The sequence below is a fragment of the Struthio camelus genome, chromosome 1 (assembly GCF_040807025.1).
Source record: "Struthio camelus isolate bStrCam1 chromosome 1, bStrCam1.hap1, whole genome shotgun sequence".
NCBI lineage: Eukaryota > Metazoa > Chordata > Aves > Struthioniformes > Struthionidae > Struthio > Struthio camelus.
The window spans coordinates 57,823,655-57,845,967 of NC_090942.1; the positions used below are offsets into that span (position 1 = coordinate 57,823,655).

At 45.7% G+C, this 22,313-nt stretch overlaps 1 protein-coding gene across 4 annotated transcripts in view; it reads right to left on the reverse strand.

The window, feature by feature from the left end:
• The window catches only part of CACNA1I (calcium voltage-gated channel subunit alpha1 I), a 176,766-nt gene that overhangs the window by 141,195 nt on the left and 13,258 nt on the right, over nt 1-22,313 (reverse strand). For all 4 annotated transcript variants that reach the window (XM_009665343.2, XM_068941582.1, XM_068941569.1 and 1 more), the window contains exon 2: nt 21,192-21,493. In XM_009665343.2, the coding sequence (XP_009663638.2) occupies nt 21,192-21,472 (281 nt within the window). In that variant the 5' untranslated portion in view covers nt 21,473-21,493. The remainder of the gene's footprint in view (nt 1-21,191; nt 21,494-22,313) is intronic.

Sequence of the window (22,313 nt, forward strand, 5' to 3'; positions counted from 1 at the left end):
AGAAACCTATCCCTTGTGTCCAGCATAATCAGAGAGCCTGTCACCTCTGTAAGAAGAGAGGTGGAAAGAATAGAGCTGCACATTGCCAGCCTTTTTTCCTTTTTAAGCTTCCCATTATCAGTCAAATTTTTTTGCAGCCTATCCCCTTCCCCACCCCCAAGCATCTCACCACTGCTGAGAAGCTAGTCTGATGGAGCATCTTAAATATTTCATGCAGCCTTCAGACTCACAGTCCTCCTCTCCCCATCTGCTTCAGCCCAGGCCTGCTGAGTTTTCAGCAGCCACATGGTCCTCAGCAGCCTGCCTGGGCTAGGGCTCCCTTTGGGCTTGTGCGCCTTCACCCCTCCTCTCTTCGTTCTCCTCTCATGCCCCCTTAAACTTCCATCTTCCCATCTCTCCTCTGGGTCCAGTTTGTGGAAAAATCTAATCCCAGTCTGAATTTCTTCTATTTCTGCACTTCTTCCTCCCAATTCCCTTTTCTTCAACCTTCAGTATCTTCATTCCCTTTTCTATTCATTTTCTGTTTTATTTTCTTTCTTACATTACCTGAAGTCAGGATTAATATTCCACACTTCAGACACCCGTTAATACATCAGTAATTAAGTATAGGCATGAGGAGCCTGGGAGACTGCTGTGCAGAAGGGAAACCCGTCAACAATGCTGTAAGCATGCCAGGATCAAAATAGCAGGGGGCTGAGAGGAGCTGGGACACGGACCCTCTGGAGCTGGGCGAGAACGGACAGAGCAGGGAGAGCACCCCAGGACAAGAGGGTGGCAGAGCTCTCAGTGGGAGCAAGTCACTTGTAGCAGGACACAAGCTCTGGTTTTCCCAAGTGAAGGGTGTTCATGCTGAGCCCTGCAAGCCCTCTGCATTAGGAAAGGAAAAGGTTTCTTTGCATTCACTGTGCCTCTGGCTAAAGCAGAGGGCAGTAATTTTGCCTATGAAAGAAAGGGAACCTCTCCCTAGGGAAACAACAGCTTATTAAAGCAAGAGAGACTCAGCTGGCTGTAGCCTAAGAAACAGTCATTTCTGTACCACTTCCAAGCTGCTCCCTCCCAGAGCAGGGGCTTGGCTCACCCAAAAAGCCCCCGGGCCAGCTCCACACCTGAACTGCTCAAGAGCCACATGCAACTCAAACTACAGGATGGTTACCCCCATATCAGGGAACAGAAGCACCCTCTCCATCTCACTTTATCTCCATTGTCCCTTTGCTCCTTCCTTACAGATTACATCCCATTAGATGCCCAGAGAATAGTGGCTCTGTGTATCTCTTCTTCAAACAAGAGGAAGAAAGAAAACAAAGTCATTTTGCAAATGGAGACAGAGGTTGATTTTAGGAATAGATGGGTAAGGGGCAGCAGGCATGCCGCAGTAACAGCAGTGCTGTGGCCATAGGGAGAGCACCATGAGAATGTACACATTCTCATGATATGAGACAAAAAGATGATGGCAGATAGTGGGGAGAGAGGTTGGGGCAAGACCAGAGGACTGGGGTGAGAAATATTGAGGAGGAAGAGGTGAGGAGGCCAGTGAGATCTGATGGGACAAGCCCTGCAACAGAGGAGAGTATCACTTATCTAGCTCAGGCTGAGCTGCCAGCAAAGGTGTCAGCAACTATGAGTCCAGAGGTGGATCAAAAGGCAAAGGGAGACGGAAGATGGTGAGAAAAGCTAACAGCCATAGAGCTAAGCATGCTTAACGGACAAGGTAACAGTCTCATCTTGCATCCTTTCCTTGCTTCTAACCTCTCCAGGTCCTGTTATCTGCAATATCTTACAGACAAGGACCTTTCAAAGTTTCCATTATCAGACCTTTAGCTTCTCCTTTGCTGTCATTAATGAGTATGTTAAGCAACTCCAGACCTCCACCAACCTAGTTCTGTTCTTGTTTACCTTAGTGGGAGTATTGCCACTAGTTCTGCTGACTCCAATCTTGCACCCACACCCTTTGCTTCCTTAAAAGGTCCCTTCTCCCTGTCTCCTGTTGTTAGTTGTACAGAAGCTGTGCCAGGCACTCTCCTGGGCTCCCACGCCATGGGGAAGAAACATTTGCCTTCGGCAGCAGGTACCAGAGAGCCTGTTTCTACCCAGCACATGTGAAGGAAGGAATCATACAAACTCCCAAGCAGTAGGAGGGTGCAGGGGCCAAGGGGAGCTCACCACAGTGAGCAGAGTGGAGTGGCTTTGCTCTGCTTTGTTTTTAATCTCCTCTCCATCCTTCTTTGTCTGAAGGGGATTAGAGAAGCAACAAGGGAGCCTCACTGCCAGGCACACTCCATGGCAACACATCAGGTTTAAAGACGAACTAGCTCCTAGGAGCACTCATGCACTGCCTCATCTATTCCCCAGGTCTCCTTTCCTGGGCCTTCTCTGTGCTCCTCCTCACCTGGCTGTCTCAGGAGGTCCTGCCAAACGATTCTCCCTCAGACAGGCAGATAGATGCACAGAGGGCGAGGGAAGTAACTGGACCAGGAACAAAGTTTGCACATGCTAATGTCTGCTCTCACAGCTTCCCCTCTCTCTCCCCCTCCAGCAACACCTGCTCTGGGAACATCCCCAGAGCAACATCCCACCAATTCATACAAAGCAGTTAGCGCAGGCTCCTCCAGGAATTCAGCTCCCCATTTGCCAAGACAGAAGATTCCTGCTTTGTCTCCTTTTCCCAGTTGGCCTTTTGAAAACAAAGAAGCAACAACTCAACAGCTGCCTCCGTGTTTGGGGGACAGGGTGGGAGGTACAAGCATTTTGGGGAAATAATTGATCTGAATAGAGCACAAACCAAGTAAAGCTGAAACTCAAACCAAACTTCCCAGCTCTGATTTAATTTTGTTTCAGTAAGTGCTTAGTTCATGAACAGAAGCATGAAAACAGCATGGACACAAAGGCTGTCCTTTATGGTATAGTCAGCATGACCAAAACAAGAAAGGTAGCCAAAACATTGGGGGGGGAGGGAGGGAGGGGGGAATTAAAAAAAATCCTGTTCTCTGCTGTAAGATTTAGAGCCTAGTTTGACAGATCCAAGAGGCCCTGAGCTGGGGTTAACACATAGACCTCTCTGGAAGAGAAGTGAGCTGTACCAATTTATTATCCACAGAAAGTACAACTCAAGCACTTACCTGTGCTAAGTTCCATGCGTTTGAGGGCTCAGCCCACCTTGTGTGCAGGGACAGCACCTTCCCTGCCTCTGCCAAAACAGGGCCTCCCATCACTGGCAACCAGCAGATCATTTCCTGGGTATGAACTCCAGCGCCCATAGCACATCTCATTTTTCAACCAAACCACTTCTCACATACTTCACTGGCTGTCTGAATATGTCAGACCACAGCATAGTGCCCGGGAAGGGCCACCCATCACTCCAGACATCAAAGTACAGCTCCTTGCACTGGTGATTTACACTGAAATTGCAGCCCAAGGCATGCTGGAAACACTTTTGGGGGCCCATTGATCTTAACCACCCACTTTGTGCACTATCCACCCCACTCCTTTAATATCAGGTTTACATTACCACCTTTCAGTCAAAAGCTCTTAGTCCACTCAGGAATTAACACACCAGTGGAAGAGTCCCCCTTTTCCCCATCTCTCTCTCCAGCATCACCCAGCCCCAGAAGCTCTGCAAATGGCACAGCAAGCCTCCTGGGGACAATTACAAAGGAACTTGCCAATAGGCCAAATATTTGCCTAAACCTCATCAATGCAAGTGTTTTCTAATCTTCCCATGTCTTTCAGAGATGGCAAGAGGAGAATGGTGAGCACACATCTGATTTATACAGATGCCTATATATTACAGTGATATAGAACTCATTTACATGATTTACTATGCAGTAGTTATATTAGTCAGATAAGCTTATCATGTATATATGATCATATGTAGTTAATAACATAAAAGCAGTACATCACAAAAGCACCACAGTAACATTTCTTGTACTTTTTCTACCCGATTCCTAATGCATTCTGACAGTTTTGTGACTGCTGCTTGCACACAGAGGTTTCTGCTGAGAGCTGTGCTGGCTCCATGACAGTTATCTCTCTTAATCCCAGCCTGCATCTCAGTGTGTGCATACTGAGGATGAGGAGGAAGATTGAGACGTAACAGTCCCGTAACAGCGCATTTGAGGCCTCCATGCAATTTCCAAACACAAGCCTGAGGGCATCAAGCACAAGCAGGACAGTTGGTGCACAGTGCAGAGATAAGCCTCTAAGAAGTTTCACTGTTGTTGGGGGGAAGTAGCAGTGTCTCAGAAGAGGTCATTCAGTGGAATGGAACAATCCCAGGTGTAACTATTTAAGGTCCAGGAATCAAAGCCCCAAATGATTTTGCATGAGACTTTTGATTGAATATTTTTCTTGATGTTCCTGAAAAGCTGCCCAAGACCCATGGAAATGTTAATCATCAGTAAAAGAATAACCTGATGCCCAATGGGAAGGGGTGTCACAGCAACAGATGAGGAATCCTTCACACAAGGAATTGAAGACAAATTCAGGTGGGCAAAATCTGAGTCTGCTTACTTGCACTCAAGAAACACCCAAAAGAGCAGCTGGGGGAAGAAAATCACTTATGTGCTCTCCCACTACAGTTGATGTCTAACCCTACACCTTAGCCTTCCTTCTATGACGGGACCACAGACACCCTGCATTGACACTGCCTGCTCTGTGGAGAACATCCCAGGTCAGTCAGCCACCCATCCCACAGCCTCCACACAGCAACACCTCTGCTCACCCCCAACAGTCAGCTCAATGTCTCAATTGCAGGCAATACCCAGCACCTTCCTGCTTCCTCCACTAAAATGTCCCAGCTGACAGCTTCCCCAGGCCTCCACCCCCACTGTCCCTTAGAAAGGCTGCCCAGAAAGGCCTCAACAGCACTCCAGCTGTGCTCACACATACCAGCAGCAAGAAGCATGCCCTGGATGCTATGCTAGCTCAGTAAGCCAAAGGCACTTTTATCAACCAGAGACTTAGGAGCTCGCATCTTGACTGTGAGAAGAGGGGTGAGCCACATATCACAGACTATCTTGTGAAACGTAAAGCTGGAAAAATACTCAGCTAACCCAACATGAGAAAACACTGACTGTCAGCACATTTAACTACTCTTCCAGAGACACCTGGTATTTATCTCCACTACATTTGTCTCAAAGAGGAGATGTTGGCACAGGCACTGGCTTCACGGACACTTCCTCTGCAGCCTCCTTCCCCTGCCTCTCCCTGATTTTGCAGGGAAGAAGGGTGGAGGGGACTTGCTCGAGTACAGCACTCAGTGTTGCCTTGTCTATGGGAAAGAGGATTGAAAAAATGCCCAGAAATACAGGGATGTGATTCACCATAATGTAAAGACAAAAGAGCACAAAGCCAGATGCAAAGGGAGCAGAGAAAGAAACTGAAAAAGGAGTGAAAATGGAAACATGCATGTGCCAGGCCCATGCAAACAGAGGTAATGTTGGCTGATGGAAATAACTGATGCCCTATTTGTCCCTAAGCCACAGCCTTGCAATTATGGCCCGACACATCCAAAAATGACTGTAGCCCCAGTATTATGACTCCAAGCCCCAAAGTCCTGGCTTGGTTCCCACCTCATGAAGCTGAGTAATAATAGAAGGAGTTTCTTGAAGGCTTGAGCAGCCTCAAAGCTGCCACATGCTGCTTTCTCCTCACAGAAGAGGGTCCAAGCACATAGTGAATGCTACTTCTGTTTCTCCAGGGCATGCAGAAGAGTCCCATGGAACTGGACCACCTGGCACAGATCCCCCACTCTTCTCTTCAGTTCTCAGAGCACATTCCTCTGTAGGAAGTTCCCCTTCACTGAAAAAAGGGAAGCATTTTTGCCTTCAGTAGTCTACCTATGCTCTGGATTCATGTCTCACACCCAGACAGAGAATCCCTGGTGTGATAGCTCAGGGAAATCAAATGAAGTGCCAATCCTATTTTATTTTTCAGTAAAATAACCCCCATATGGGAGAAAATATACAGGTTGTCCAGACATCTGCCACACATTCCAGAAAAATGCATTACAGGCATGCCACAAAGTGTGAAATAGATTTCTAAAAGTTAAAAAGCTATTGGATATTTAAAGGACGTGTGACATATCACAATATGCTGGAAACGCATGTTAAAGAAATACCAGCACCTCAAAGGTACTGTGGAGGGATGCAATTAATTCTGTGCTTTGAAAAAAAAAAAATCCTGGGTTATGGTTCCCTGGAGGAGGAAGGTTTCTTCGAGTACCTACTTTAACAGTTAATTATTGTATTGCAGGGGAAACTCAAGGCTTCAGTTACTACACAGTAGAAAGCTCTATGCAGCTACACAAATAACACTACTTTTAATTAATCCTGCCCCAAACTCTTTCCCCCTCAACACCTAGCCTCATTTGCTTAGAGGGTCATCCGATTTTAGCAGTTTGAACTGGAACTTCCACCATAAGTATGCACGTGCAGCTAAATTTTTCAGGTGGAAGATTTTAAGTTAAAATTCAACAGTTGCCAAAAAATAAGTTTTGTCTGTGTAGAAGCATTCCTGAGGGGATTTTTGTTTGTTTTTTAAGTGACTAGCACTTCTTGCTGGCTGCTCTGAAACACCGCTTTCACATTGGGCTGCAGGGTAGCCTCTGAGATATCTTTTGCTCACCCTGTAGCAATCACCCAAATGGGAACAAGCAAGCATCTTCCCCTGGGCCAGGGCACACAATGAGGGAGGGGTGGAAATCATGCTTTGAACATGCTCAGGAGAAACTGAGCTTTAATTCTGTCATTCCTTAAATTGAGTCATGCTAAGGGAGAACATAGAATCGTAGTTCTTCCCCTTTCCACATTGGCCTTACAACACAATCTTCCATTGCATGCCCACATGCTTTTTCCACAGCAGCCCACATCTACAGGGAGGAGCAGTGTTCAGTTATGATAGGGATGCAACACATTTAGCAGATGAGTTTTACAAAAGTTTGCTGACAGCAGCAAAATGGAAAGAAGCAGGAATGCCAAGCATGCAGGCCCTGGAGCACAGATCTGCCCCACCAGCCCCATGAGCTATGCCCCCATCCCACCCCTTCGCATTCCAGGCTGAGCCCTCCAGCTTCCATCTCCGCTCACGCCCCTTTCTCTTCTAACCCCGCTTCTTCCCATCTCCTGTCCCAGTTGCCACCTTCCCCCCATTACATGCTCCTCCAGCAGCCTTGGCCAACCAGCCCAATTCCCTTCTCCAGGAGCCTTGCTCACACCATTGCCCCAATCCTTGTGCATACCCCACCATGCTCCTCATCTCTACCTTGGCCCCCTTGCTGGCTGCCTGCTCCTCTAGACTCATTTTCCTACTGAGCATCTCAGTCCCCTGTTACAGCATCTTGCCCAGGCCTTTTGCTTGGTCCTTGTTTCCCAGATCCCAAATTAATGTTTAGTTAAGAGAGAAACACAGTGTTATAAAGGGAAAAAGCTGAGCAGCTTTAGAAATCAGGGTAACCACCTCACATAGCACCTAATGAAAACTCAAAGGCTTCATTTCTTTGGTTCCGTCTGTGCAGGCCTGACTATCCTTTTCAGGAATTGTGCAACTTCAGAGACTCTGCTGGGTGGAACACTAGAAAAAACATGCCTTTCCCTGCACTCAATAAGGAGCAAAAAGATGTATTATCAATGGGTCACTAGCTCAGGGAAAGAGACAACAGGGTCAACCTGTATGAAGTAGAAACTAGGAGGCAGTACCATGGGAGTGGGAGGAACAGACTGCTACAGGGGAACATAGCGAGCAGACTTCTGCCTCCAGATGCTGCTTCCCCATGGAAGAGTAGACTACAACCCGGGCCCCTCCAGTCACCAAAATCTCATTTCTAAAGAGGGCTCCAGATGAGAAGATAAGAGCAGTTGCCAACAGAAAGGTTGCTAAACAATGGTTACCGATTGCAAGGGAAAGCGAAGCAAACTCCAAAGCAGGGAAAGATCCTGCTACATCAGGCAAATAAATCACAAAGGAACCACAGGGGAGGAACAAATTGCCATGAGGAAAAAAAACAACATCCTTCATTAAGAAATATCACATTTGGCCAGTGGCACTGAACATCAGGCAGTACCACAAAGGCAACATATTGCACTTCTATGAACATATCTGTCTTAAATAAAATACACTTACGAAAGACTTTCAAGGCCTAGCCTGAATCTCTCACATATGAGCACAGCAGATCCTGCCAGATTCACCCATAAAAGCAGGAGACCTACCAAAAGCAAAAATTACATCACAAGGTGGTGGATTTGAACAAAAACAATGATATAAAAATTACAATACTCCCAAACATACTTTGTTCAAGTGTGGTTTAGCTTAATTATTGATAACAAAGCTTGCTAACGAGCTGGTAAATAATCTGTAATACATCTTGTAGAAAATAATGAAGTATTTGTATGGGAGCTTATTGCAGCACTTGGGTACTAAATTCTTGGCTGAGAAGCAAGATGCAGGATACATGTAAATATAGGAACCATCTTTTGGAGAGTATGATAGGGCATGCAGATTTGTCAAGTATGTCTTCAGGGTGTTTTAGTATGTGGAAGGTAAGCAGAGATTTTGGATCTCTGACTTCAAGGAGTATCATCTCTGGGTGAAGGAAGATATTTCTACCTCCTCCAATATTGAACTCCTGCCTCTTCCATACCATGAAACAGAACAGCTGCTGTTTGCTATGAACTGTCTGTTTCAACAGGAAGGTTAATATTTTATAATGTTTTTCCTTTTCATTTCTTCCCTTCTCTTTGCCCATTGAGGCAAATTTCATAGCTAGCATTACAAGCACCGGATTCAGCAGCTTTCTCTTGGATGAATTTGTACTGATTTTCAGCTCTTTTCATCCCTGACTCTTTAGGAACTGAAATCCCACAAGAGATACATTTGGTTCACTCTATCTCTCAAGACATCCAGTTACTTTAAGTTACAGGGAATCTGGAAGCCCTTGTGGTATTTCAGCATTTATGCTACTCCAGAGAGGCAGTGATAAACAAAACTGGGTTATTAAAGTAAAGATGAAATTTAGCACCCACAAAGGTTTGCAGGTTGGGAACCAGGTTGAGACAGCAGGGCTGGTTCAGCTTTTATTTGAATCCTTGAATGCTTGGCCGGGCTTCAAACCAGGGAGCAGAGCCAAGAGACCACAGCTCCCTGCCAGCGTGCTGAGTCCACATCTGTCTGCATTCACTGTCCCCCCAAGAGCAGGGATCAGCAGGGGCCCCGCCATGTCCCAGACAGGACTGGGGCCAGCTGCTCTAACAGCAAGTCCCACTGGGGCAGGCAAACATCCCCCAGGCCAGCTGGTGCCCTGCCCCACAGTACAAGGCAGGAGAAGCAAATGCAGCCTGAAGCCCCACCATCCACCGCAGTCCCACTACCACTGCAGTGCAGCTCCCTATCAGTGGAAGCCCTGCTCCCACACGTGGACAGGATGCAAGGGAAAGCTTGGGACTGCTGCTGGCACATGGGAGGATGCAAGAGGACAGATGCCGATAGACATTTTTATTCCCACTGCTAGGGATAAAATATCATAGAAGGGGCTAAAAAGCAGCTTGCAAGGATGAGGAGGATGAGGTATAGTGAAAATCCCAACATACCTCAGGACAGTTGCCGAGCCTGGGTTGCTCTGCTTAGGATATCACCACCTTTACATCCATCCAGCCTTTCCCCAATCCATCAAGTGGATCTGACATCTTATCCCTCACCTCTTCTCCTTTGTCTCCAAGTCCTGCCCCCTTCGCCACCCTCCCATCCAGCCTCTGCCATAGCCCTTTCCTGTTCCCTGCTGCGTTACTCCACATTTAGGGGAAACCCACCATTTTTAAAACAAAACAGGTAAGCTCTCACATCTCTTCTCAGCCCTGGTCTTTTCCCTCCTTTGAAGCCAACAAGTTCCCCTGTTAAAATCCTACCTTTAAATGCTCATGACCCCTAGAAGTCTGTTTTCTGCAATATTGGATAAGGGCACTCTATTGAAAGAGCCTATTCAAGGTGTCGGCAATCAACAGAAACAGGCTACCACCAATAAAAGCTGAGAATGACAAAGAAGGAAGGAAGAAAAAAGTAGAAGGAAAAATGACAGACTGCCACAGATAGAGAACAGAGGGGAGAGACAGGGTGGCTAGTCACAGGAAGGGCTGCCAGAGGAGCTGGGACTCTGCAGCTTCAAGAGTCACACCTGAGGAGGGGGAAGCAACATGAGCAGCTAGCTTTTGTAGACTCAAGCACTGTAGGCCATGATGAAGGAACTGGGAGACCAAGGGAGAGAAAGAACTAAAGGAAGAAGTGATAAGGAGAGTGTGGTTTTGTATCATAAACATAACAGATTTCTTTCCTCCTGCAGTGCATAAATGTAAATGGCACCATTGCCTCAGGGGACAGATGGCAACCCACACTGTAGCTCTGAACATCCCCAGTCCTCTCCCAAGGGAGCTGCTTCCCTCCCCTAACCTGCACTGGCTGATACAACGGGGAGGTAGAAAGTTGGAGAGAAGGGAAGAAGGGAATGGGATCCTTCAGGAAGAGGCTGAGCTAGATTACTGCACAGAGCTAAGCTTCCCATTCTGTTCCCATCAGACTGGATGGGCAGTCAGGGCTACACAGGTTAAAGTTGTTAACCACCACACTGCACTCAAACTCTGACCCCAAACTAGTCATCAGTCCAAATTCCTATAGAAGTCTTCTGGAAGGAGGTAATAACCAGAGCCAGACATGGTGAACTGATAGGACACTGGGGTAAGCAAGGCAATTGCAGGCTGCCCACTATAAACCACCTGCTGCAGATGAGTCATGGCCACACAGCTTCACCTGCTTCAGATGAAAGCAGACTTGGGCCCTGGGTGCCATCAAACACCTGCAGCTGCAAGTGCCACCAGAGGTCTGAATTATTCCACTGCTGACTGTGCTTCTACAGCAGCAAGATCCATGGGCTGGCTGGGGCTAGAGAGAGTTACACTGCATTTACACCCCCTTGTTACTCAGCTTCACTGGTCCATGATGGCAATCAATAAAGATAAGGGCTCATGCTGATTCTTTCAGATCTATTGGCTGTCTTTGGTACCATTGATTACAAGGATTTGTTGAGATGCCTGCCAAGCTCAGCAGGGATTCCCAGTGTGGTGCCAGAGTGACTGTTCCCAATCTAGATAACCTCCACTTATTGCTCCCCATCAGAGTGAGTCTTACATCTTCATAATCGCACTCCATCTCTTATTTTACAAGGATTGCTGCACTCTTATCTGCTTCTTTGCTCATCTCAACCCAGTTGTCTCAACCTCCTTCCTTAGCTTGGGGAGGTCACAACTGTACTGTCCACTGGAAAAAACATCCCCCTCCGCTAGTCTGTTCCCTCCTTTGAAGTTTTTTCCAAAGCAATTGCTGCTTGTTTCAAATAGAGCCTGCAACACCCCTCCAGGTAGGGGAGGCAGGGCAGACCAGGGAAAACGGTAGCACTGCCTCCCTGACAGAGGAGTACAGTTAATTTAAGGCAGCACAGTGCAAACCCACAATCCAAGGAGTGGCAGCATCCAATGGCAAGAGCAGAGAAAGCCAGACCCGCTGACCAGATACAGTCCCTTTCAGCAGTCAGGCCAGCCTAGAGGCACTTCCCTCTGCCATTCAGCCCTCCTGTCATCATCCCCTCCAGCAAGAAGGCTGGAAACCCCATTTTCCCAGCATACCTGGGCACAAGGACCACAGCAGTTCCCCCCTGAGAAACCTGCTACAAACCAGCCACAGGGGGGAAAGGACCTTCTTCGCTCCTGCTGCTCCATAGGCAGAAAGATGCCCACAACCGGCAGGCAGAGCAAAGCACAGGAGAGGCTGTTGGGCAGAGGAGCTGTGCAGGGGACTCAAGGAAGGGGCAGGATAACTGCTGGAGAGGGAGAACAGGGGGAGAACTGCTGGACAATCCAGAACCAGGGGAAAGCGTGTAGGACAGGAGACGATTGGCACTAGGGTGTGACGTGGGTAGACAAGTGCCTAAGAAGATGTGGAATAAGACTCAAAGGGCTTGAGAAGCCAGGAGGAGAGGGAGGGAGGAGGAGCCGCAACAGAAGGATGAGGCTGGAAGCAAAAGGGTACATACACACTAGGGGCAAGAGCAGGGAGAAAGGTCTTGGCCAAGCAACAGAAGAGAAACAGAGATGGGAGCTGATTGCCATTCTCACCCTCAGAGAAGCTCTGAATTCCAGGGGGTAAACTCAGTGACACTTCTTCCCAAGAGCAGAAAATTTAGACTCCTGGTTCTGCGCCAGGAACAAGCAAGGAGGAGTGGGTGCAACCAGCTTAACTAAGGGCAACCCCAGGAGAAAACCCTGTAGGGTCTGCAGAAAGCTGCAAGGCCATGCATAACACAACCCACTCCAATGCCTTCCACTGGCATCCCAGCCCCCAAGGCTCTCCAGGGCACCCACATACAGCCAGCCCAGAATGGGTACTAAGGCCTTCCTCACCCATCTTCAAGAGCACTCCAGCCTGCTGCTTGACAAACACTGCACAAAGCTTCAGTCCTCACTGCTGGTCATGGAGACTTTTTTATGGAATTTACTCACTACAGCTTTTCCCAACTTAAGACCCTGAATCCTCATTTTTCAAAAATCTAATTGTTCAGGGGCTTAAATTAACAGTACCTATAAAGGGGTAATGAATGAATTGTGCAGATTGGTGCCACTGCCCACTCCCTCCCTATAGCACACTTTCAGGCCTGTCATCCAGACGCAGACACTTCTACCATGTCACAGCAGTCATTTGAGGGGTGAGGCACACAGCCCTTCAGAAAAAGCCACATTCCCCAAGTAAAAGGATCTTCACCCCTTTCCTAACCTGAATTTTACTCCTCTGTCCTTGGTCAGGATGCCACAACACTCAGAAGGTGCAGAGCTGACCTCTTCACATTGTCTTGCCCATTGCCCCAATACTTCTCCCTGGTAGACACATTAAACAGGCTGCCAGAAGGCTCTTGTACCCAGTCACACACCAATATAAGCCAGGGCATCATCTTCATCCTGGCAGGTGTGTGTTCACATCTATTTGAGGTCTATGATGGGGACATCCCTTCCTCATCCAGGCTGTGGGGCTAGTGTAGGCAGCAAGGAAGGGGGCTACTGCTAGGGGACACCTGCAAAGTTTGTGCCTGGTCTGTGTTACACCAGGCTGCAGCCTTCATATATTTCATAGCTCCAGCACTGTAAAGGTCTTCCTAGCTTAAAGGTTGACAGTTTGGCAGACTCTTGGCTCCTGTTCTCTCCCTGGGTCTGAAACAGGCCAAGTTATTCATGCAGACCTTCCTTCTAACCATCCTGGGACCAGCTGCAGGCCACTCACTGTAGAAAAGCTGCAACTCTATTAACCATTCCTCACCAGTCAGGTATTACAACCAGGATATACAGCAAGTTCAGCTGACCGTAGGCCTTTCCCTGTAGTCTGAGGTAAGAAGAAAGTCAAGTCCTCACATAGGCAGCTAGTCAATTTGTTAGTGGTTAATTGCCTTATTTAATTCACATTGTTACCACTAAACATGCTGCTAGAGCTCTGCTCAGAGTATGTTATAGGCCTTGCACTCAAAATGATATTTTTATTGCCCCTTGCGTTTCTCCTAGAGCCCCTTCCAGCTCCCATACACACCCTGCTCCTGCATTCAGGCTGAAAAAGACAAACTGACCATTTCTCACAGAGCAAGTGGTTCTGATCTGAGGCAAAACATATTTCAGTGAATAAACACAATACGCTCCAGAAGGGTTTTCAGTGTTCACTTCATTTCAATATCACGCTTTGCAGCAAGATGGGGAGGTATTTAGAAGCAGGTACTGCTCTGTTCCCTGCACTCCACAGGGCACATCGCCCCTTTCCTCTAGTCTGACAGTACCAAACACAGCATTTCCCTCAGGTCTGGGACTAACAACGCTGTCTCCACTGGATAACACTACACAATGTGTGACAGGACAGAGCCAATCTTCACAAGCAGAGGCTAGTGTAAATAGGTCTGTTCTCACAAGCAAAACACTGACTTACACCAGCCAAGAACACAACCTTTATCTTCATCTGTCTCCTGCCTTCCCAAACCTTCTGCACACACTGGCTAGAAATCCCAGGACCGTACAATAGCTTCTTTACAAGGTCTCTTTGTCTAGGCCCACTTTTCTGAAGCAGCAGGGTATGGATCATTACCAGGTCTTTTATTACTTTGTGCACATATTAGGAAAACAGGACGGCTGAACACGCACACAGCAAGAATTATCCCTCTCCTAAACCAACTGATGATTTGCAGTTAAATCTTCCTCCAACACCAGGAATCTATCCTTCACTAACAGGGAAAATGCTCAGAGCTTTGTATGAAGACAGCAGACACATTAAGGATTTTTTCAGACTTCCTTCTGATTTTGTTAGCTCCTATGGGCATTAAAGCTTCAGATAGAGTCAGAGCCTTGGTTTTGTGTCCCATTTCATTTCAGAACCATGGCCTTCATCTTCTTGCTATAAAAACTTCTACAGGAAAAGCTACAGGGATGGGAAACAGATATCCTGTCCAAGCATTCATGCTTGGACATACAAGGCCAACTGGCAAGTCAGCCAAATTTAGACCTCATCCCTTTACATCTGCCCACTTGCCTGAGACTGTGTACCTCTCAGGCAACCCAGCCAATTTCTCACAGATCACAAGCATGCAAATTCCCTTCAAACATATCTATCCCTTATGTGCCACTAATGGCAATACATGAGTTTAAATTCAATTTATACCAAGTCTAACTGTGCAAACAATCCCTCCACACTTCCCATTGCCAACTTGCACATCAAATGACCCACACCAATGATGTTCCCTTGTCACTAAATTTTTCTTCTTCTTCCTTTCCAACTAGTTGCATAGTTCCTAAGTACTGTAACACTCCTCATCACACTTGTCTTTGCCTATAAACTGCGATTGGGAAACAGGTTTTCCTCCTAGAAAAGGACCTAGGATTTTCAGAACTTGTTTTTCCCCTCCATTCAGAGTCCAGGCAGACATTCTTCCCCCCCAAACACACACACAGAACTGAGATTGCTCAATGTTTCCTTATGGAAACACTAAAATATGCCGACTACACTGTTTCCAAAACCAAATATGTTCCCTGTACCAACCTTTGCCTTCTTCCATAGCATTTGGGGAACCTAAACAAATTGGCCTTAACAAGCAGGAAAGACATAGAAGGACACATCCCAACTAGCTCGAGCCACTTAAAGGTTACAGATCTAGTTTTACAGGCTCCCTTTTTACTAAGGAAAAGTAGGCTTCTCCATAGAGTCACTTCCCCACTCTGAAGGGAGGGATTTAAGTTCAGGATGCTGAATTGCCTGGTAGGGATGGCAGTTTCTCTCCCATTACCTAGGGAGGGGGTCTGGATGTCTAATTCCAATTATCTGAAAATTAGGTGAGATGAATCCAGTCATCTTCAGGAGATTAACAGGAAAACTGTTAACAGGGAAACTGTTTTTTTCACAAACACAGGAAATGGCTGCTTTAAAGCATATATCATTAACACAGAAAAGGATTAGCAAAGTCAAGGATAGGTTGATCCTGAGGAGATGGCTGTAGTGGCCCAGGGCCTGTGCTGGCTCTAAATACTAATCAAGTTTATGGTCAACTGCCTTACTAACTTAAAAGTTACCCCTATTTGATGAGCAGCAAACTTTCTCCAGTAGGGAGCTTGGTAGACTGGCAGAAAACTCAGCAGGCACTAAAGGCCGCTTGCCCCCTTTTAAAGTTTAAAAGGCATTTAGTACAATCCTAGAGGAACACTGGTGCCACTGAAACTACATTTCCATTGGAGAGTTTTGGATCAGCTCACTTTACACTTGTTCCTGTTGCGTTGGAAAGTTGATTCAGCACATTACGGAATGCAGAGAGGATACATAACTTCTTTCAGAAAAAAAATCTGTCTTGGACATGTTGGGTGTCAGGTATATGGATATCTGTTAACTGAAAGGAGGTTTACAGAGCTATGTAATCAACAGAAATAAAACCATTCCTAAAGGCACAGTAGTAACATCTTCCTGATTACCTGTAATGATACAAAGCTATCACAGGGCCTAAAATAAATGCCAAACTCTTTACCTGTCCTGGAAGTTAGATTTGCAAAGAGACAGGAGATCTGTCTTCAAAACAGAGAAGCGGTAACAACATACCCATTCCAGTGCTTGCCAACCACACATACAAAAGCTGATATCACCAACCCCAATAGTAGAAAGCCATGATCCCTAGGTCTTCAAGAATGAAGACGACTGCTCAAAATTCATAAGACACTCAATTTTTCATGTATTAGTGTACACTGTCATCACATCTCCAAGCTTTTTCTTTACATGCTAGAGAAGCAGGAACTTATTCTTTAATTTATACATACATATACATGTAAAGAAAGTGAACCTAATCAGAGAATTACAGGAGCTCAGGCCTCAAGACAGACATCAAATGTTAAAGGAGTCTTGAGACATTTTCAGTTGGTGTTTGCTTATTAATTACTTCCAGCTGTTATAAAGATTGCAGCAAGGTTTTAACAGTACAACGGGCAACAGCTTAAGGCAGAAACAAGTACAACACAGTACTGATACTAGACAGAATTTCACTCACATAGAATAAATTGCCCAAACTGGAATTTGACCGGGTTGTGAAATGCAACACAGCTATCCTGAAGAAAAGCACCCAAAGCTCATTAATGAGCAGATTTGCCAGCACCACAGCTACACGCGTCATCTGAAAAGCAGCAGTTTCAGCAGCACGGCATCCCCATACCCTGCGGCATTGCTTGCTTAGTGTCACTGAGAGGGAGTACCGATTACTGACTCACATGCAAGCCATTTTCTTCTGCTCCTCCAATACTTGATACTCCACTCCAATGATGTGAAGGCAGTGCCAGCACAAGACACTACTATTCTTATTTACAAGCATCTTACCCTCAGTTCACTCACTTTTGAGGATCAACAATGATGCGAGGCCAGGAAGAGGTGAGGAATAAACCTGCAGGTTCTCTCAAGTCTCCTGTCAATACGCCCCAGGCCAGTCCTGTTTTCTTGCACACAAAACAAGTAGCCCAAGCTGACATAGCTGCAAGTATAGTTTATGGGACAAGTAGCCCCCGAAGCATGCTAGGAACTTCAGAGATGCATAAGGTGGCAAAGCCTTTGCTTGGAGAATCTTTAAAGCTTATGAGTTACAGGGGCAGCCCCTCAGTAAACATGAGCAGTCATACTGGCTTCAAGAAGCCATCCTGCTTTTTATCCTCTAAAAATGTGGCTCCAAGGGCTAAAAATTAAGTGTATATATAAACTTTTGCACAACTGGGACCTGACCCCCTGCTCCTACACCACTGAAATCGCAATTTTTCTCTTACACAGTGAAATATAAGAGCCCAAGCAGCTACTTTTAGACAAGAGAAGAGGGCTGGTATGTAACTAAAAGCAAAAAAAAAAAAAAAGACGAGTGGTGAACTGCAGAGCCTATCTCATTACTGCTACAGTTTTAGGATTGATTTTTTTAATGGCACACTTCATTCTTACACTTGCTGTCATATCTATAATATTGACATGATGGCAAAGGGAGGTTGAGGCCTCCTGGAAAGTGTTTCTTTTAAAAGAGAAACTCAAAGGACAAACTGAATCTATTGCTTTTTACTCTAGGGATAGACGAACTGTAAAGTCTTTATGGAACCCCAAGGAGGCCAGAGATGCAGCTGCCTAGGCACCTTTCTCAGTCTTCTCATAATATGCAAAGTGCATCAGTATCCATTTGTAAGACACCATCTGGCATGGCCTTTAGTTCTAAGCACTTAATACATTCATAAGATGAACGTTACATGTTTATTTCGGAAACACATTTTTAGGTTTTCTATAAGGGAGGGAAAAAACACACACACACACCACACAACTTACAACCTCTCACATAACCATATCTCAAATATTAACTGTGTTAACATTTCAGCTGCAACAGCTCCACAGTCTGCAAACCAGAACTGCCAGCTTTGTGTTCACTCATAGAAATATAGAATAGAAATCAACCTAAACAAACTCATTTGTGACCAGTCTGGTTGTTAGTGTGCCAAATCAAGCCAGGCTCCTTTCAAAGATGGACACATTCACTAGGAGCCAGGCTAGGCTCCAGGTGTGCTTTACATTGTATACCCAGCCAATTACACAGCGGTTATCTTTGTTAACTAAAGTTAACCAGGATTTAAAAAAATAAAAATTTGCTCACCTATAACCTAGGGTAAATCAGACGTTCGTTCACACTGTATGTAAAACCACCCCAGAAACATGTAATCGCTTAACTTCAAAGCATCAGGCTCCTTTTGACCATACAGCACAGTGGCAGAAAGCACAGTAAATATTCCCTTTGAGGGACACACCTCAAGTTTTGCTTGGAACAACACTGTCTGTATCTTAAAATTGAGTTAGGGTCTACGATACCTGCAGTAACAGCATCACACACTTATACACTATCATGCATCAAGAAGTCATTTTAAAATACACTAATCTTTTCTCCTCTTACTGCACTGCAGCAAAGCAATACGGCAGTCGTTTAATAGCACATAACAATTGAAGAACTGTTCATGGAAGGGAAAATCTTCAGGGGAGGGGGAATTTAAATAGGTGGAACGCAATTACCTAAATTAAAATTTGGTGGTTAATGACTTCATGCTTACAAAAATTGCCACACAGTCTTTAATGATCAGAGAGCTTCCATTTTAAGTCTCATTGACAGTATTTCCATAACCTAATGATTATGGAGCTCTGGCCTAGTAGAAAGTCAACAAGATGATTAACAGGCTTTTAATTAATGCTCTTCCCCCCCCCCTTTCTTTTTTTAAACTGAATCTTCAAGAAAAGCCAGGTGCTGCCCTGAGATAGTGACCTGCCTGCCTCTACTTGGCATAGAAGAGATGAAAAGCTAATTGCCTAGTATAATAGGAATTAAAAAGATTGCAGATTGGAAAGAAGATAGCAAACATATGCATTCTTAGGAAACATAATTTGAGTTTCATACAAGCACCCCTTACAAAAGGGGCTCATTTCCAGACTGGGACGAAGGCATGGCACGCAGTCTGCAGCCAGGCCATGGAATAGTGATTCCTACAGTGCTATCAGGAAAAGAGTGCAATGCCAAGGATGCATCATGACCTACAAGAACTCTGGAAGGGCAGAAGTGAGCCCTCATTTGAAAAACCACAGAAACTACTGCATCGTTCATTTGAAGCGAGTACCACAAATAAAGGGTGAAAATAGAGAGAAAGAGGAATCTCCAGTTAGTCTTGGCTTTTCAAATAATCTTCTAACTTCACATAGCTGAACTGAAATTACAGCTTTGAAAGCCATCCAGCAATCCCACTGCTATCCTTTGCCATGTATCACATGTAACCAGGTATAAAGATATCAACAGGTGACCGAATGACGCTTTTTCCTTCCTTCTATAACCCTCACTATGAGGTCATTTTCAGAGTAAAATAGCATGCATATCTCAGGGTTAAAATAGTAACATTTAAACACCACAATGAGCATATAGATGCCAAACTCCTTGAATAACAGAACTCTAATATTTAAAACCTCCATACAACACATCACAAAGTGACTTTTTTTTCAACTTTGAACTTCTAGCCAAAGTAGGGACACACATTTCTTCTCTTCCCCCACAGCCTCCTTTTCACATTCAAGAGCAAGCCTCCATCACAAACTCTGTCTATAACTTCTCTCTCAGCTTTTGAAACAAATTTTTTTATGAAAGCACAGATCTTTCATGTTTTACCCTGAGTCCCAACAAGACTCCCAGATCATAACAATTGCTACAGCCATGTAGTGACTGACAAATTATGCATAATTCAATATGAAGTTTCAATATTTTAAGGAGCAGTTAATAGAAAGAAACACAGAAACCCTAAATTTTCAACAAATTCTCAGTCATAACCTGTGCTTGAGACTATAGAACCTTTCTAAGTGATTCTAAACTGTAAAATAAGAACTCAGATCTGAAACCAAACCTTTCTCCAGGTTTGAAATTGAAACAAATCTCCAGATACATCATCTAAGATGATCTAAAATCATCTGTTATTGCAGACAGCACCACAAAACTTCACTCAGGAGTTGGTTCTTAAAGCCAAAAACCTCTTAGTAACATTTTGCAAGTCTCTACTGTGTGCCTGGGCACTTAGACTTAATCTAGAAGTCAATGCACAAAAAACATAATAGGTATCTTTATGGATAATACTCATCTATCCCAAAACTAAACAGTTTTCAGGGGGGAAAGTACCAGTACTACAGAGCTCTGGCCAGAAAAAAGATTTAAGTAAAACTTTAGACCAACCTCTTTGATGATTCTTCATCTACTCTACTTCCTCCCCATCTGAAGCCTCCCATGATCTGAAGAGTAGTAACCTTTCCCCACCTGCTTTTTATCTTGTATCAGGCTAGCCAGCCACAGAGGAATTTTCTTCCTAGAGGCCTCAGTACTAATTAATGGTGCAGCTGGCTGTTGTTCGCACTGATGTGTTGCTGGAGCCTCCTTGCAATCAAGGCACTGAGAATAATAAGTGGTGGCATATGCGTGCAGTTTGCTGACCTCCTTCATAATGAGAGTGCATGCTAATATCCCAGAGACCTCTCACTGGAAGTATGAGGCTCAACATCAGACTTAGACTAGATTCTCCAATTTATTCCTAGACAGAAATTAAGGTGCCTCCAGGGCAGTGACTGTGGCATCTTTGCAGTTGAGGCCCAGGAATGGTGGTTCCCTCATGGAGGGAAAGCTGAGCTCCTACTAACAGAGTTGAGCTCTGTTTCCTCCTGCTGGCCTCTACTCTCAGCAAGAGGAATCACCTCTGCTATTCACAGTGACCTGCTGACAAGCCTCCTGCAGCAGTGGACTCCATTCCCTGTCCCTGGGCAGCAGAAGAGGAAAAATAGGCCTGTTAAAACACCTTTCCTCAGCCCTTTTTTTCTACCCTCACCCATCTCTGTTATGGCTGACAGCAGCTGTCTCTCTCGTCCCCTCTTTCATAAGCAACTTCTTTTAATCACACATTGTAACAGCTGAGATTCTGCTTAAAGGTAAGCAAGGAACAAAGTGGTTGTTAAATATGTAGGAAATTTCATTCCTTACCTGTCAGGCACACCATGAGGGCAGGGAGAGGGGAGAGACGGGGCAGGAGGGAGCAAAAGGTGAGCAGGGAAAAAAGGCAGCTTGGAAAGGATATGGGTTGCACACCATTTTGATGCACCAGTTTCGCGGGCTGGTGGTCTGCTTCAAGCAGAAGAACACAACGGGGGCCAAGTCAGGGTACGGAACGTCAGGATCCGGCGGGGAGCTGACTCCCTCATCTGCACCCAGATCTGGCGAGGATGGAGGCTGCTCCAGTGGTGTTTGCTGCTCTGAGATCCCCAGATCCATGGGCTCCAGTGGGCAGACAGCAGAAGTATGAGCGGGCTGAGAGCCTGAGTGCCAGGTGGAGGGAGGCTGGGAGACGTACTCTGCCATGCCAGCCACAAGTGAGAACCCCTGGAGAAGGGAGAAAGAGAAACAAAATTCACATGAGGAATCAACAAGGGCACAACATACTTTTGTTCTGTTAGTGAATTCAGAGCAGGGGAGAGCCACAGGACTGACAATTCTGACAAATGATCAACTGTGGTTGGACTCTGTGCTGAAGGAATTTTAAGCAGAACTCTCCATTTTGGTCTTGAAGGGGCACCATGGCTGTTTCTCCCCAGGACTAAACAAGCAGTGGGAGTGCGACAGCAAGCTTTTGCCAGTATTTCTCTTTTCTGCCAATCTCTTTCTCTAATAGGACTCTTCTGGCTAGTCTTCTCCATAACTAACAATGTAAGCCAGCTTTGTAGCCTCTGGGACACTCTGGCCTCTTGACACACTGCTGCACCATCTCCAGTGGTCATAAACTCTTTTGGAGCCACCTCAAGCACTGCAATACACAGTGGTGCAGGCATGTCCTGAGATACCACAGCCTGTCCACAGCCACCCTGCCCTCCCAATCTCTTACATGGTCCTACCAAACCCAGCTTCATCTCTGCTGCCTAAAGCACACCCTCTCCTCACTGGGGAAACACTGTGTTGGCCTCACCCTACACCACTTACTGAGTAGGCTCCTTGAGACTGTCAAACCTATGTTAAATCCATATAGAACAGGCTCTGATTCAAACACAGAGCCATAATGCAAACTATAAGTGGGAATTAAACATTATGGGAGCATGTGGAGCTCTCCAATGCCAGGAGAGTAGAAGAACTGGGAAGGCATGCTGCAAAAGCTGTCCCACTAACTAGAAAGGTCAGAGAGTGTAGCTGGGCATAGGAAGAGCAGAAC